General features: G+C 53.8%; 4 protein-coding genes across 4 annotated transcripts; 1 reads left to right on the forward strand and 3 right to left on the reverse strand.

Annotated features, from left to right (window-relative positions):
* Positions 1 to 1,063: 1,063 nt before the first annotated feature.
* A1O1_01143 (uncharacterized protein) lies at positions 1,064 to 5,796 on the forward strand (the record flags this gene model as incomplete). The annotated part of the gene is made up of 4 exons (XM_007722056.1): positions 1,064 to 1,709; positions 1,757 to 3,925; positions 4,007 to 4,696; positions 4,943 to 5,796. The coding sequence occupies 4 exons, from the start codon at positions 1,064 to 1,066 to the stop codon at positions 5,794 to 5,796; spliced, it is 4,359 nt and encodes a 1,452-aa protein (XP_007720246.1).
* A 480-nt stretch (positions 5,797 to 6,276) lies between these two features.
* Positions 6,277 to 7,623, reverse strand: A1O1_01144 (methionyl aminopeptidase; the record flags this gene model as incomplete). Its single annotated transcript, XM_007722057.1, has 3 exons — positions 6,277 to 6,957; positions 7,022 to 7,414; positions 7,483 to 7,623. 3 exons carry the CDS (start codon positions 7,621 to 7,623, stop codon positions 6,277 to 6,279), a joined length of 1,215 nt encoding a protein of 404 aa, XP_007720247.1.
* A 992-nt stretch (positions 7,624 to 8,615) lies between these two features.
* Positions 8,616 to 10,393, reverse strand: A1O1_01145 (MFS transporter, FHS family, L-fucose permease; the record flags this gene model as incomplete). Its single annotated transcript, XM_007722058.1, has 6 exons — positions 8,616 to 9,213; positions 9,287 to 9,426; positions 9,473 to 9,582; positions 9,645 to 9,916; positions 9,980 to 10,163; positions 10,297 to 10,393. The coding sequence occupies 6 exons, from the start codon at positions 10,391 to 10,393 to the stop codon at positions 8,616 to 8,618; spliced, it is 1,401 nt and encodes a 466-aa protein (XP_007720248.1).
* Positions 10,394 to 12,622: 2,229 nt separating this feature from the next.
* Positions 12,623 to 13,778, reverse strand: A1O1_01146 (uncharacterized protein; the record flags this gene model as incomplete). Its single annotated transcript, XM_007722059.1, has 6 exons — positions 12,623 to 12,704; positions 12,753 to 12,799; positions 12,854 to 12,941; positions 12,994 to 13,481; positions 13,531 to 13,597; positions 13,648 to 13,778. The coding sequence occupies 6 exons, from the start codon at positions 13,776 to 13,778 to the stop codon at positions 12,623 to 12,625; spliced, it is 903 nt and encodes a 300-aa protein (XP_007720249.1).
* Between the last annotated feature and the right edge of the window lie 1,592 nt (positions 13,779 to 15,370).

Genomic DNA, 15,370 nt, shown 5'->3' on the forward strand with positions numbered 1-15,370 from the left:
GATTACTCGATATCAACAACGCTTGTACGGAACACATTATTTCCAGCCGGCTACCATGAGTGTCAAATCAATGCGCGAGGGCTACAATGCAAGAGACTGAAACAAACTTGTAGACAGCTTCAACATGCGCAAGTGCAGGCCACAGGAACACCGCTTGTTCAGGGAGAGGAGAGAAATAACACATGCCGTCGATGAAAATTGCTAATTGAAGCACGACCCTATAAGGAAATGAATGGGTCCCTTATCCTCTCTAGTCGACTGGGCCCAGCGGATGTTCCCCATGGCCATGGATCCATCGTTTTATGCAACTTAGGACGGCCGGACAGTTGGGTCTCGGATTCGATCCAGGTCCAGAGAGCATGCCTGGCTGCCACCAACGTAACATGTGCACCGTCCTGTGCCATTGCGAAAGCGAAGATAGCAAGATAAAGGGCAGAAGAGCGAACAGCAACGACGACGATGACGATGACTCAGGCCCGACCTTATGGCACGGATTAAAGCGAGTCTGTACAGGTCTACTCATCAGTCTCGACCAACTCAATTTTATACTCTGGATTAGAGATGAGGGACGAATCCCGATGCCCAGAGACCAGATGCCAGGCTAGCAAACAAGCTTCATGGGCAGAAACAATGTGACAACGTTCTGCATGACGACGACTAGCTCAGGCACCGGTGATCTATCTGGACTACATCCATCTACCATGTTCTACCATACAGGGTATATCTCACCAAAGCGCATGCGCATGTCCGGACGAGAGAGTCCCAGGGTACAAAAAGTCCGGACGGACTTGTATACAGAGAATACGAGATACGAAGCCACATACGGTCAGACCACCGTGCGGTCCACTACACGCGGTCGACTTGGTTAGTGGCTTGGGATCTGTCCTCGATCTCGCATTGTTGTTTGTGAGATACTAGTACTTAGAGGGTCCTAGATTGCCCCGGTTCTCTGTATGGAACTTCTTCAACTTCACCTTCGATGGCCGCACGACACTACCCGTGCGCTCCCAACTCCTTGACATCGACCTACAGCGCATGAGCCAGCCAGCCTGCCGTCACGGCCATGTCGGAGTCTACACTGAAAGGATCTGGACAACAGCACGATGATCATGCTTCCAAAGATGGGCCACACCAGCCAATCCACGACACGGCGCAATATGAGCCCATGTGGTCGGAGGCGGAGCGGGAGCATTTACAGCGTATAGCAACCAACGAGTCGGCGCGATCAGCTGGCAGCCAACCAGCTGGGTACAAGCGACCGGAAATCGATCCGGCCAGCGATAAATTCGATCTCAGCGAGTGGATGAGATTCAAAGTCGAGCAGTTCTCAACCGGGGCCATCAAACGAAGACACACGGGTGTCATCTTCAAGGATCTGTCCGTCCATGGATCCGCGGCCGAGATCAAGCTCCAGAAATCCGTGGGCTCGATTCTAACCACGCCGTTGCACCTCAAGCAAATGGTCCACGGTCGGAAACGGCATAAGGCCATCCTGCAGAACTTCGATGGCATCCTCAAGCGCGGCGAGATGCTGATTGTCCTAGGCCGGCCTGGATCGGGGTGTTCGACGTTTCTCAAGTCCATGGCGGCCAACTACGACGGACTCAGTGTGGGAGAAGGAAGCTGTGTCAGCTACGACGGGATCCCGCAGAAGATGATGAAGCAGCAATTCAGAGGCGATATCTTGTACAACGGCGAAACCGAGAAGCGTAAGTGTTACCCTTTGGTTTAAGTACTGAGCTGACGCAGTGCACAGACTTCCCACAATTGACGGTAGGCCAGACACTCACGTTTGCAGCGGCCGCAAGGGCTCCGCGGAGTCGTGAGCCGGGCATGTCGCGCAAGGACTACATCAACCAGGTCCGGGATGTGGTGTTGGCCGTGTTCGGACTGTCCCATGCCGTGCACACCAAAGTCGGCGACGACTACATCCGGGGCGTCAGTGGAGGCGAGAGGAAGCGGGTGTCGATTGCGGAAATGGCTTTGGCCGGCTCGCCTCTATGTTGTTGGGACAATGCCACGCGAGGGCTCGACTCGGCGTCGGCATTCGAATTCGTCAAGGCCCTGGAGCTGAGCTCGCGCATCTTCGGCACGACGCATCTCGTGGCCGCATACCAGGCCTCTCAAGCTATGTACGACCGGTTCGACAAGGTCATTCTCCTCTACGAGGGCCGCGAGATCTTCTTCGGCTCCACCTCGCACGCGAAGCAGTTCTTCGAGCAGATGGGATGGAAGTGTCCATCACGAAAAAGCACCGGTGATTTTCTGACCGGGTTGACGAGTCCTCGGGAGAGAGAAGCCAAGGAGGGCTTCGAAGATCGGGTGCCCAGGACAGCCGAAGAGTTTGAGAGATACTGGAGAGCGAGCCCCGAGTTTCGCGCTCTTCAGGCCGAGATTGCCGCCAACCTGGAGAAGTTCGACCGGGAGGGCACGACGGCGGAGGAATTCATCGAGAGTAAACGGCAACGGCAGGCGAAACACACGCGGCCCAAGTCACCCTACACGATCAACAACAGGATGCAGGTCATGCTGTGCACGAAGCGGGCATATCAGCGCATCTGGAACGACATAGCATCGACGGCGACCACTATCGGAGGCAATACCGTCATGGCACTGATCATCGCGTCTTTATTCTACGGCACTCCCTTCGGCACACAGGCATTCTTCTCCAAAAGCTCGTTACTGTTCTTCACCGTCCTGCTCAACTCTTTGCTCACCGTCACCGAGATCAACGCGCTTTACGCCCAACGACCAATTGTCGAGAAGCACGCTTCATACGCATTCTACCATCCCTTCGCAGAGGCTCTGGCGGGCGTGGTGTCGGACCTCACGATCAAGATCGCGGCCAGTATCGTCTTCAACACCATCATCTATTTCCTCGGCGGGCTGCGGTACGAGCCAGGCCCGTTCTTCATCTTCTTCATCGTCAATTTCGCCGCGCTGCTCTCCATGAGTAGTATCTTCCGGACCGTGGCGGCCGCGTCCAAGACCATCGCCCAAGCCCTCGCGGCGGCAGGCGTCATTCTGCTCGCTGTGGTCATCTACACCGGCTTCGTCATCCCACGGCCCAACATGCATCCCTGGTTCAAATGGCTGACCTGGATCGACCCGTTAGCCTACGCGTTCGAGGCGTTGATGGTCAACGAGTTCCATGGCCGGAATTTCCCCTGTTCGGACGTGATCCCGGCGTACCCGGGCTTCACGAGCGGCACCAGCGAGTTATTTGTGTGTGGCGAGAAAGGCGCCATCCCCGGCCAACTGTATGTGAACGGCGACCGATATTTGGATGCGAGTTTCGGATATCGACATTCCCATCTGTGGCGGAACTTCGGCATCCTGTTGGCCTTCCTCTTCTTTTTCCTGGTGCTTTACCTGACCGTGACGGAGTTGAACTCGCATTCCACGTCGACCGCCGAGACGTTGGTCTTCCGACCGGGCCATGTTCCCAAATCCATCCAGCAGGGCATGTCAGAAAAGGAGTCCAAGACGGTCGTGGAAGAACCGAGTCCGAGTCAGGACCAGCAGGACGAAGAGCTCGACGCCCTGCCCAAGCAAGGCGACGTGTTCATGTGGCGCAACGTCTGCTACGACATCAAGTATCGCAACGATCAGAAACGGCTGCTGGATCGCGTCAGCGGCTGGGTCAAACCAGGCACGCTGACGGCTCTGATGGGCGTGTCTGGCGCCGGCAAGACCACTCTCCTGAATGTCCTGGCTCAACGAGTCTCGGTCGGCGTGGTTACCGGAGACATGTTGGTGAACGGTAACCCTTTGAACGCCAGTTTCCCACGCAGGACAGGGTACGTGCAGCAGCAGGATCTCCATCTGCACACGTCGACTGTGCGCGAGGCTTTGCGCTTCTCTGCCCTGTTGCGTCAGCCGAAATCCACGTCCGTGGAGGAGAAGTATGCCTACGTCGAGAAGGGTAAGTCTGTCTCCAATTCCTATGAATCTAGCTCTTAGGAGAGCACCTATTTATATTTCCATACTGACAATCCTGTGCTAGTGATTCGAATGCTCAACATGACCGATTTCGCCGACGCAGTGATCGGCGTGCCAGGAGAAGGACTGAACGTGGAACAGAGGAAGCTGCTGACCATCGGCGTCGAGCTGGCGGCTAAGCCTACACTGCTTCTGTTCTTGGACGAGCCGACGTCCGGCCTCGACAGCCAGTCCAGCTGGTCGATCGTGTCTTTTCTGCGCAAGCTGGCGGACAACGGTCAAGCGGTGCTGTCGACGATCCATCAGCCGTCAGGCACGCTGTTCGAGGAATTCGACCGCCTTTTGTTCCTCGCCCAGGGAGGTCGAACCGTCTACTTCGGCGACATCGGCCAAGATTCGTCGCTCTTGCTCGACTACTTCCACCGAAACGGCGCACGCAAATGCGGCGACACCGAGAACCCGGCCGAATATATCCTCGAGCTAGCCGGTGCCGGCTCGAACGAGTCCAAAGTGGACTGGCCGGCCATCTGGCGTGAGAGCAACGAAGCCGCCGCCCTCAACGCCGAACTGGACGGTCTCCAGCGTCGCCTGCAGGAGAAACACGCCCAGGACGTCGACGCGCCAGGAGACCACGCCGAATTCGCCATGCCGCTGTGGGATCAGCTGGTGGCGGTCTCGATCCGCGTGTTCCAGCAGTACTGGCGCACCCCGACGTACATTGGTGGTAAATATACCTTGGGCATTGCCGCTGCACGTAAGTCTTGTTCTTCTGACACCCAGATACCCAGCACAGTACAGCACAGCACCCAGCACAGCACCAAGCACAGCACGATTCCGACTTGGTCTTCTTTCCATAGACAAGCCATCCACCTCATACTATCCCCTTTCGTCCCATCTATCCACCCATTCCATCCATGACCTTCTCCGTTGCGGTATACCCGAGAAAAAGAGAGAAAGAGAGGGAGAGTGTGTGTTTGAGAGACTAACCATTTCTCACCAGTCTTCATCGGCTTCTCATTCTACATCCCCGGGCGATCGATCCAAGCGATCCAATCGATGATCTTCGCGGTATTCATGATGACAGCCATCTTCGTGGCGCTAGTACAGCAGATCATGCCTCAATTCATCTTCCAGCGCGACCTGTACGAAGTGCGCGAGCGGCCGTCCCGCACGTACCACTGGGCGGCGTTCATGGTGTCGAACATCCTGGTGGAAATGCCGTACGCGGTGCTGCTGGGCATCATGGTCTTCGCGGCCTTCAACTACCCGGTCTTCGGCATCGCGTCGTCGGAGAAGCAAGGACTAGTACTGCTCCTGTGCATCCAGTTTTTCGTCTTCGGCTCCACGTTCGCACACATGGTGGTTGCCGCGCTCCCGGACGCCGAGACGGCCGGCGAGATCGCCACGCTGCTGTTCTACCTGACCCTGACCTTCAACGGCGTGCTGCTGCCCAGCGTCTCGCTGCCGGGCTTCTGGATCTTCATGTACCGCGTCAGTCCCATGACCTATATCGTCAACGGCATCGTCACGGTCATCAGTGGCCGCGAGGTGCGCTGTGCCCGCAACGAACTCAGTCTCTTTCAGCCGTCCCCGGGCTCCACCTGTGGCCAGTACATGGCTCGCTATCTCGAGGCTGCTGGCCCCGCGGGCGGCGCGTTGGTCAATCCCGATGCCACCGCCGATTGTCGCTACTGTGCGTTGAGAGTGACTGATCAGTTTCTGGGCCAGAGGGACATCTATGCCGGTGATGGCTGGAGGGACTTTGGCATCGTCTGGGCCTTTATTGGCTTTAATGTCTTCGCCGCCCTCTCATTGTATTACCTCTTCCGCGTCCGGACCTGGGGCAGAAAGTGATTACCTAGTTGCATCGCCGCCGCCGCTGCACATGTATCTGAGTGGAATACTAGATCCCACCAGACGGAAAATTGCTGGAGAAAAGTATATCGGCAGTCAATACCGAAAATAATCAATTCTATGTCTACTACTACCATTATATCATGGATACAGTTCCCAGACCACTAGTATACTACTATGGATTGGACTCTGTGAGGCTACATATTGGCGGTTTATGGCGTGTACAGGGCACTCACTGCGTGTCTAGCTTCTCCGGAAGACACTTATCAAGGGACGACAGCCGTGTGAAGAAGACAATAGAGTCATGACCTCCATTGGGCTGAAATAGTCGTCAGATCATCGAATCTTGACCTGGCCAGAGACTACAATATATTTCCCATAGTCACTATTGTCACAGGGGTATCATTGATACATAATCTGTAGATCCGCCAGCCCGTGATGGGATGGGCCGACTAGTAGTCCAAAACACATCGTCCCACTTCAAGCCTTTGCAGTCTCGCCATTTGTGGCCTCGCCGTTCGTGGCTACCGGGATTGGGATCGGCCCCCCAGGCGAATCCGGTAACCGCGCAGTCAGGACCTCGACGCCGTCGTCGGTGACAAGCATGGTGTGTTCGAACTGGGCCGAGCGACTGCCATCAGAAGTGACGGCTGTCCAGTCATCCGGCCACGTCTTGTCGCGGTAGCTGCCCAAACAGATCATGGGCTCGATAGTGAAAGTCATGCCGGCCTTGCACTTCCCCACGGCCTTGTTCTTCGCATAGTGCGGCACATTAGGCGCGCAGTGGAACAACGAGTTGATGCCGTGGCCACAGTAGGTTTTGACGACGCTGAGATTCTGGGATTTGGCGTGCTTCTCGATGATGTCGCCGAATTCGCTGATCTTCACACCCGGCTTGACATGCTCGATCGCCTTGTCGAGACACTGTCGCGTGGTTTCGACCAGTCGGACATTGTCAGGGTCCGCCTTGGACTGGTCGCCGATATAGTATGTCTCGTTGAGATCACCGTGGTAGCCTCCATGGTAGAGGGTGACGTCGATGTTGAGAATGTCGCCGTCGAGGAGGACTCGCTGGTCCGGAATGCCGTGGCAGATGACTTCGTTGACCGACGTACATACAGACTTTGGGAAATGGTTGTAGTTCAAGGGTGAAGGGTATGACTAGACCAGAGAGTCAGAGGGTGGACATACAATCAGGAAAGGAAGGAGTCGCGCGCGCACTCACGTTTCGTTCTATACAGGCCTTGTGGACAATCTCGTCGATGTAGTCGGTCGTGACGCCCGGTTTTGCAGCAGCCGCTGCAATGTCGAGAACCTCTCTGGCTAATCTGCACACCTTGCGCATGCCCGCAATCCCTTTCTCGTCTAATGTTTGGATGTTGTTTTTCCTCACGTACGGGTATCGGGGCATGCCATCTTGCCACCATTCCGGGTGCGGTATCGATTTGGGAACTTCGCGCTTCTGGGACAGAGGATAGACAGGTCTGAGAGAGCCGGTGAACGGATAGGTAGGGAACGGGTTGTAGTGGCCGGTTTCTGGATCAACTTTAGATACGACACTCGGGGGGAAAATGTTGCGGAGCGGGTTCGTACTCTTATGTACTGTTTTATGCTCGGCCTGGTTCACAAGTCAGTCCCCTTGGCCGTGTTCATGTTCAACTCTCAAACAGACAGGGCACCACCTACCCAACTTCGCTTGAAGCAGTCTTGCGAACAAAAGAAACTGTCAACTCCCATCTCCTTGCATTTCGGACATTGTAATGTCGACGCATCGTTTTCGCAATTCAGGCCCGGACACTTCCGGGGTTGGGCGGCTGCTTGGTCCATGTTTGCAGGTTGATCTGTAGAATCGTTTAAAGGGTTGCGGGAGAAAATACTGCTCAATTCTCCGACAACGAGGTTGAGGTGTGGATCGAGGCCAGGACCGGTATAGCAGCTACGGCGGATACTATATAGTGTAGTTTCTCTGCGGACGAGCCGAACCTGCGTTCGGTGACACGGCTAGGTGAAGTTGTTCAACTCGCTGAAGACGGACCGAGTAGAGAGACCACGAGAGGAATTGTTCATGTTTACTCGGCGGCGCCCAAGCAACTTGAACTTGAAAGCAGACAACTTTTCGAACAAGCCGTTTTGAGGTCACGCCGCTTTAATAATCATCTCCCTCAGCCTGATCCGCCTCTCTTGCCGATTTACCGTCGAAGAGGCTCTGCCCGAACGGGTCCTTTGGGAAGACGCGGTATTACGCGGAAAGAAGTATCATGTCATCTCATGATTGCGGTGCTGCACTCTAATATCCAATGCTGCAGACGGAAGTCATCAAAATGCTCCAACTAAGTTGTCGAGGAACATACTCAACAAGCAGAACTGTGCCTATCCCAGAACTTACCACATTGACAGAGCCCACAACAAGGTAGTCAGCCATGGTTCCCCATGGTTCCAACGCGTGAGCTATGCTAGATTGCCTTACTATCATCACAGTCTTTCTCGAGGTATGACTCTATCCCCACGCTAACGGGTGGTTGGAAGGGGAAGACTGCGTACGAGTATCACGCACGAGTGTCGCGCAGGATCCAGAACCCTCCCATTGTGAACGAGTACGCTCCAAGTACGGCTTGCGTGTGCTGAGAATGTCGAAAGGAGATCCGGGAAGATGGCAGGAAAGCTTGCCTCACGACAAAAGCATACAGCAAGGCGCGGAGGTTGAACCCCCAGTAATAGAATTGTCTCTTCTCAAAATCCCCTTCTTCATCTGGCATACACGTAACACCAAGGTCTTTATTTATCTCCCCAAGTACACCGAAAGTCCCCCATCCCCTGGGTCACTTCAAATCTGCCTCTTGGATTTCTACAGCCTGGGGCTTATCCGCGAGACTTGGGTTCCTCTCAAGCTCAACTTCCTTTTCATTCGCCGCTACAATACCGACCGTCGTGGCGCGATGCATATCCATTCTCTCCCGCTGGATAAGATTGATATAGATCGGAAACACCATGCCGACAATGTAACCGGTCATCGGGATGAGCATGGCCATGTGAGCATTGTGTGCCGTGACCACGGCTCCCGTCATGCTGGGCCAGACTGTCCCACCTGAAATGGCAGCGACAAGCCAGCTGCCTCCGCGCTTGGTGTGCCTGCCGAGTCCGCGCAGTGCTAATGTGAAGATGTTGGCGAAACAAGACGACTCGAAAATGAACACCAACATCAGGAACGCCACGGATGTGGTCCCACGGGTCAGCGCCGCGACGAGTGCCAGTACGCAGCACATTCCCAGGTACCCGATCAGCATGTACCGGGGCTTGACAGCAGGGATCATCAGGAGAAAGCCGGCAATGAAACGGTTTGCCGCATAGATTCCTTGGGCCGCAGCCAGAAGGTCGGACGCCTTAGCTGCGGATCGGCCAGTCTCTTTTACAAAGTTTCTATCAAAGAAGGAACTGGTTAGTCTTGGCTGCATGATCCCTGACATTTCTGTCAACGGCGGGAAATACTCACATGAAGTAACCCGCCACAGCGACTTGGGCACCGACATAGCAGAACTGACACCAGACACCAAGAAAGAGCGTGTATTGCTTCCGGAGTGGTCCAGGATTGTATTCTGCAATGACATGTTCTTGGTTCTGCATATCCGCGTCCTGCAAGGTGTAAGCCAATCCAGGTTGAACTCAGGGGCATGCTTACAGTGATCTCAGGGAAGGGAGCCAGGATGAAAAGGATGATAAGCAAGGCGACAAAGCATGCCACGCCAAGATACGTCCATTGAACGTTTTTCAATCCCTGGTCGGTATCGACTGTCACCATACACATCAGTCTTCAGCGTCCACGAGGACACGTCTGCGGGAACGGGTCTCACCGGTATGGGCGAAGAACACCCTGCTGGCCAACAATGGGGCGACGAAGCTGCCGACACCCTGGACGGCCTGAGCCAGATTCAAGCGGATTTCACTGTATCGTGGAGGTCCGCAGATTGCAAGAAATGGGTCGGCGGCCGTCTCCAACGTCGAAAGTCCCATCCCAACCACGAACATGCTACCGCAGAAGCCGCCGAAGGACTTCTTGACGCCGCTGGGCCAGAAGAGAAGACATCCGACGGTAAGGACTGCGAGTCCGGTCATGAACGTGACCCTGCCGAGCAAAAATAGTCAACAAGTGTTGCTGAACCTCCTTGTTCTATGACCTTATTCTTACCGGAAGCCAAAGCGTCGCAAGATCCATCCCGAAATCGTCAGAGGGCAGAGGAAGTATGCGCCAAAATACGCGGCTTGGAGGCCAGAAGACCGCGAAGCGGTGATGTTCAGCGTGGTTTGGAAGTGGCTGTTCAAGACATCCAAGAGACCGTACGCGAAACCCCAAAGGAAGAAGAGGATCGTCACTAGAACCGGTCAGTGTCTGTGTATGAGTTGTCGAGATCATTGGAAGATGCTAAAGCAGCTGATGCATTGACAAAACACTTTCCACTCCCATGACGGTCCAGGGGCTGATTGAGATGCCAGCGAACTACTTACCCAGGCAATTTGGCAACAAAGACTGTCTCAATGTGAGATGGGCTGCGTTGGTGATCTCCCCATCAGACACGGTGACTTTGCGTTTGTATAGCGGCATCTTGGACCACAGATGAGGAACGGAGGGGAGGGAGAATTCTGATGGGTGGAGACGTTGACTCAACGTTCAGGCCCTGCTAGATATATACTCCCATGAGCTTGGAGTATAAGAAGGGATACATACATCAGCGGCTCCATGGATACAGCAAGAACCGGTCGGAGAGGCATACGGCATCAAACTGGAGACTCCGCAATCCCGGAGGAATCTGTGGGACGACGGTCATGGCTGGTGGAATGATGGAGCCATTGAATGTCCAGAAGCACTCGGTGAAGATACGACCGAGCTGAGTGTTAGCAAAGAACATAGCAACCTGGGGAACCTCATGATCAGCACGCAAAACGATGCCCCCAGAACTAGAAAAGCCGGGGTGGAGGAGCCACAATTGGCACTCCTGTGCTTTGCGGGGTCCTAGGCTCTCCCTTTGTGATCGACAGAGGACAAATGATGGGCTACGCCACTATAAAGCAAGCGAGCCTGTCGATGCCAGCGAGGGGAACTGCCGCTGTATGTCCCATTCTGGTAGTTGTGCCATTCTCGGAGGCTGTTGGCCCGCACATGCCTGCTGTGGTTGAGGATTGATGCACCGAGAGGGTGTCAGGGATGCCCTCTTTGAATGTAACCAAACATCCGAGATGGTTCCGGTCGTCGTTATGTCGTTGCGATGCAATCAGACAAGGCCAAGATACTCACTTGCTATGGTCGCAGTCGTCGTTCGTGAAATTGCCTGAAGAAGAAGGTCAGTGGTCACTAATCTGAGGGAAGAGGTGAGGCTGAATCCTTTGATTGAGACGGCCAAGATCTCCAATATAGGTTAGGAACGAATAACCAAGTGGACATATTCCTTGTACTATGGGAACGCCCCGAACCGCCCGCCCTGCCGATGAACATCGTCCTGGTTTATGCTGCTAATTCTCACCGATCCGAACAATGAATGTATGATGCTGAACAACTCTTCAGTATTTGCAGGCTGGAGATCCTGTTTGTCCCTAACGTGTATCATCCTCCTCCTGTGTAGTAGCGTTGGAGCTGCATTTCGGTGCTGTGATCGTGGTCGCAGTTGTCGCCGTCACCGTGGTGGTATAGTGGACTTCCTGGATGTCGAATGTTGTCAAAACACGCTCGAGAGTTGACCGAAAGAGACACCCCCGTCACAAAAAGTCTTACCACAAGGATATGACCTATGGGAAGGAGGTCGATATTGCTGCAACCGAAGCAATCATATAGTTTCGAAGTGTAGGTGGTGATGGAATAGGATGTGCTGGTTGGTCCGAACACAAGCTTCGGCTGGGTGTATATTGTATGGGTGCAGTTTGCGCTGGCAGTCGAAGTATCGACATCGGACTGCGCAGTAAAGCTACTCAACAGGTGCAACAATGGTCAGTTACAACCGCAGGAAGCGTTCCAGGTAAGATGAGAGTACCTTGGTCCTGGGAATACTAAGCATTGAGCCTTGGTGACAGCCAGTGCCATCACCGACAACGACCAGGTGATTGAGAGCAGCATTGTTAGTGCTTCAAGTTGTCAACGAAGTACAATGAGCATCTGTTTAGCATGGCGATGCAACAAAGCAGATTTTCCGTCCATGGAGAGGATTGCAGAGACAAGAGACAAGATATAAAGAAAGGTCGATCGAGGACGCAGTGGTGCCAGTCTTCTGGGTGATATCAGGCGTTCTGGGAGCCTGAAAATAATGATCCTGATGGTGTGCTTGGTTGCCACTTGCCTCTTGGGTATGAGACGTATCTTTGGATCATTCTGAAATGAATGCCCATGCCTTGGGTGGCAGCGCACCGTTTCAACAACATTGAGGAGGGTCTGCAAGTGTGAGAAATCGAGATGTCGGCAGTCAACAAGATGGCGATGGCATGTTCTCAAATCAATTGTCATGGTTGTACCATGCACCCTTGAGCCTGGGTTTTGTCATGCAAGAAATCAATGCTGTTACTGTACCACAAGCCCAACAAGCTTGATGGTCTCCGCCTGCTGCACAAAGAACACTCCCAGCCCTGAGAAAGCAAGTGCTTTGTACCTCACTTCAACGTGGTCCCGCTTCATTGAATTATGCACCAATGTCACCCCTTTTCACCACTGCTCATCTCCACCGGTTTTCTCAAATCACGACAGCCTCTTCGTCCAGTCGCCCATCCAGCGGCACTAAGGTTGACGATTTTTGACGAGTTCCATAGAATGGTACACTCGCTGTCAAGAGGAAGCGGTCGACCTAGGCGCTTACGCTTCGTCGTCGTCACCGATTCGGAGAGCTCCTTGATTGCCAAAGCCTTGGGACCAGAATCCCTCGAGTGACGGAGTGCTAGAACTGTCAGTTGGACACAGAAAGGCGGTGCCAGGTTCAACTTACGTGCTCGCCATGCTATCGTGCGTGAACAGAAGCCAGAAGCCGAAAACCTGCGCTGTATTAGCTTCCCCAGAATTCTTCTCTTGGGAGGTGCATGCACTTACTGGTTTGGCAAGAATATCCAGTACAGCATATGCCACGATCTCGGAATTGACGTTAATAACATGGGCACCCTCAGAAAGGCCCCAAATGCTATGCGGTGTCAATACCAAGTACTATGTTTGGGACTTCGTTAACAACTCACATTGGATAGATGGTCCACAGGATCAGAGTGAAACCAGCGATTGATCCATAGAAAGCCTTAGTCTTGCTGTCTTTACCTGCGACAGCCTTTCGGCCATTGAAGGCAAGTTGATAGACGATGACCAGGTAGGCGATGCAGGCCCAGGCATACCAGCCCCACGTCTGGCTGTCCTTTTTGCCCAAGGCCGCAAACAAACCCGTCAAAATCATGATGAGATCGGCAATGACGGCAACCAAGATGTTGGCACCACTAAGTCCAGCCAGAAGGGCCAGGTCCAACAGGAGAAGTGGAGTTGTGATGCTCCAGTCAACATATCTTGCCCAGTAGATCTCACGGTCGTAGCTTTGGTGTGTGGCTGGTACATTCTTGTGATGTTCGGTCACTGTGTATTGCTTGATCGAGATGCCATCTCCCGTAGCCATAGCGAAGTAGGACAAGAAGGCGAAAGTAGTGATGAAGGCAGTGAGGATATGGAAAAGCCGTTTTTGCTGTAACCATCAGAAAGGTAGCTCAATATGTGTGGAGCCTGGAACATACCACCGGCACACGGAAGGCCATCCCGTAGAAAGCGAGCGAGGAAATGGCCATTAGGACCACGACAACCCTGGGAGTGTGTGAGTAACGGCATGTAAATATGAGGGAAGGTGGCTGTACCAAAGAGTCCGGTGCCCTACATCGCCGGCCTTGACATCGATGACAGGATCTGGGATGACAGTGGGAATGGGAGCCACCGAGGAGGTGGCAATGGGCAAGATAGTCTTGAACATATCTGGATGAACGATCATGGTGACGGCCGAGAACGTAACCTGAGCAGTTATGGGTTCCAAGAGTAGAGAACGGGAATAGACGGCTGCCTCGTGAGTACGATTGCAACAATAGGTATGGCAAATAAGCAGGAAGCCTTGCACTGTAGATATTGAGGTTGCCAGGAGACAGGAGGCAGGATGAAGAGAAGAAGATGAAGAAGGCAGCAGTCAAAAAGAGGCAGTGGTACAAGGGTAGTTGTTAGTAGTAGTAGTAGTAGTAGGTGAGAGCGGGTGAGAGCTGTGAGCATCAACAAGTGATGACGAAGTTGCTGCTACTCTGCACAGCTTCCCCGGCCTGCAGTGCGTCAAATAGCATTCAAGTTGCAGTGATCCATCGTGGTGTGCTGCCATCATCCTTTCTCACATGACCGCTGCCGCCTTGACCCGGCCAGTCCGAATCCTGAGTGGTGCAATGGGCGAAAACTCCCCTCATCCTCACCGTCGTTTGTTTGTTTCTGTGAGTATCAATTCCTGTTTGAATTGCGGTGCGAGATGCAGTCTTGGATGATCGTACTCCTTAACAAATTGCGGGGCAAGGAGTCTAACAGGGGACCCCATGTTTCCATCCTGCGCCCTTTTTCTTTAGCTACAGCCTGCGCCGCATCCAATTTCGACTGGCCACTGATATCGTGACCTCGAAACACCAGCCACGGTGGACGGGACAAGTAGCAGAACATCTCCCCTGCTAGGAACACCAGAATGCACCAAACGACATGCTAGCTGCGGCTCTTGCCGTCACCAACTAATGCTCCTCGTTGACATCTCTTTATCGCAGTTTGATGTCTCACCCAACGATAAAATCCAGATCCATCACGAGACGCTTCAGTAACTGGTTTCCGCCAGTCTCAGCAAGCGCTACCCGGCCGTCGACGACATTGCGATGTCGGGCACATTTTCGATGGAGCTGGCCATGGGCCACTGGAGGTTGGTACTTCCAGCTTGTTGTCTGCAGGCTACTACTAGGCAGCACAGCTACCGCCACAGAACGTCACTCATGACGTTGGATATATGGAGACATCCCTGGGTATGCGGGCCTCAGGCCTCAGGCCTTCACTTCGACCGCGACCATGGCAGAACGCCAGATAGCTCGTACGGCCATCAGTCAGGACATCAACAACACGACATGTGCAGTGTGTGTCTTGTACACAGGTCTGGGCTCAGCAGATCCTCGGTGTCGACAGCTATTTGTTACGAGTCAAGTCTCGGTTCACGTTGATGCGAGTCACTGCACTGCGCTTGAAGGAACCCCCGCATCGATCGCCTACTTAAGGCAGATGCTATGTATGGTCAGACGCAGCTAACGAGTTCTTCGCAGGATTGCCCGTCAAGCAGCAGAGATCCCATGATCAGCGCAAATTGTGATGACTTTGTGATCGTCCACGGCAAAATCTGGTCTCGCCTTGCCTCGGTAGGGAGCCCTTCCTCCCGCTCGTACCCTGTCCCTTCTGCCCCCTGTGGCTCAGACTCAGTCGATTTGCAGGTGCTCCAGCTTCAACGCCGAAAGAGCAACATATACTGTTGAGTGTACAACATATTATTGGTACAGGGGTATCTCGTTTGCACACAGACGC

The sequence above is a fragment of the Capronia coronata genome (assembly GCF_000585585.1).
Source record: "Capronia coronata CBS 617.96 chromosome Unknown acBCG-supercont1.1, whole genome shotgun sequence".
Taxonomy (NCBI): Eukaryota; Fungi; Ascomycota; class Eurotiomycetes; order Chaetothyriales; family Herpotrichiellaceae; genus Capronia; species Capronia coronata.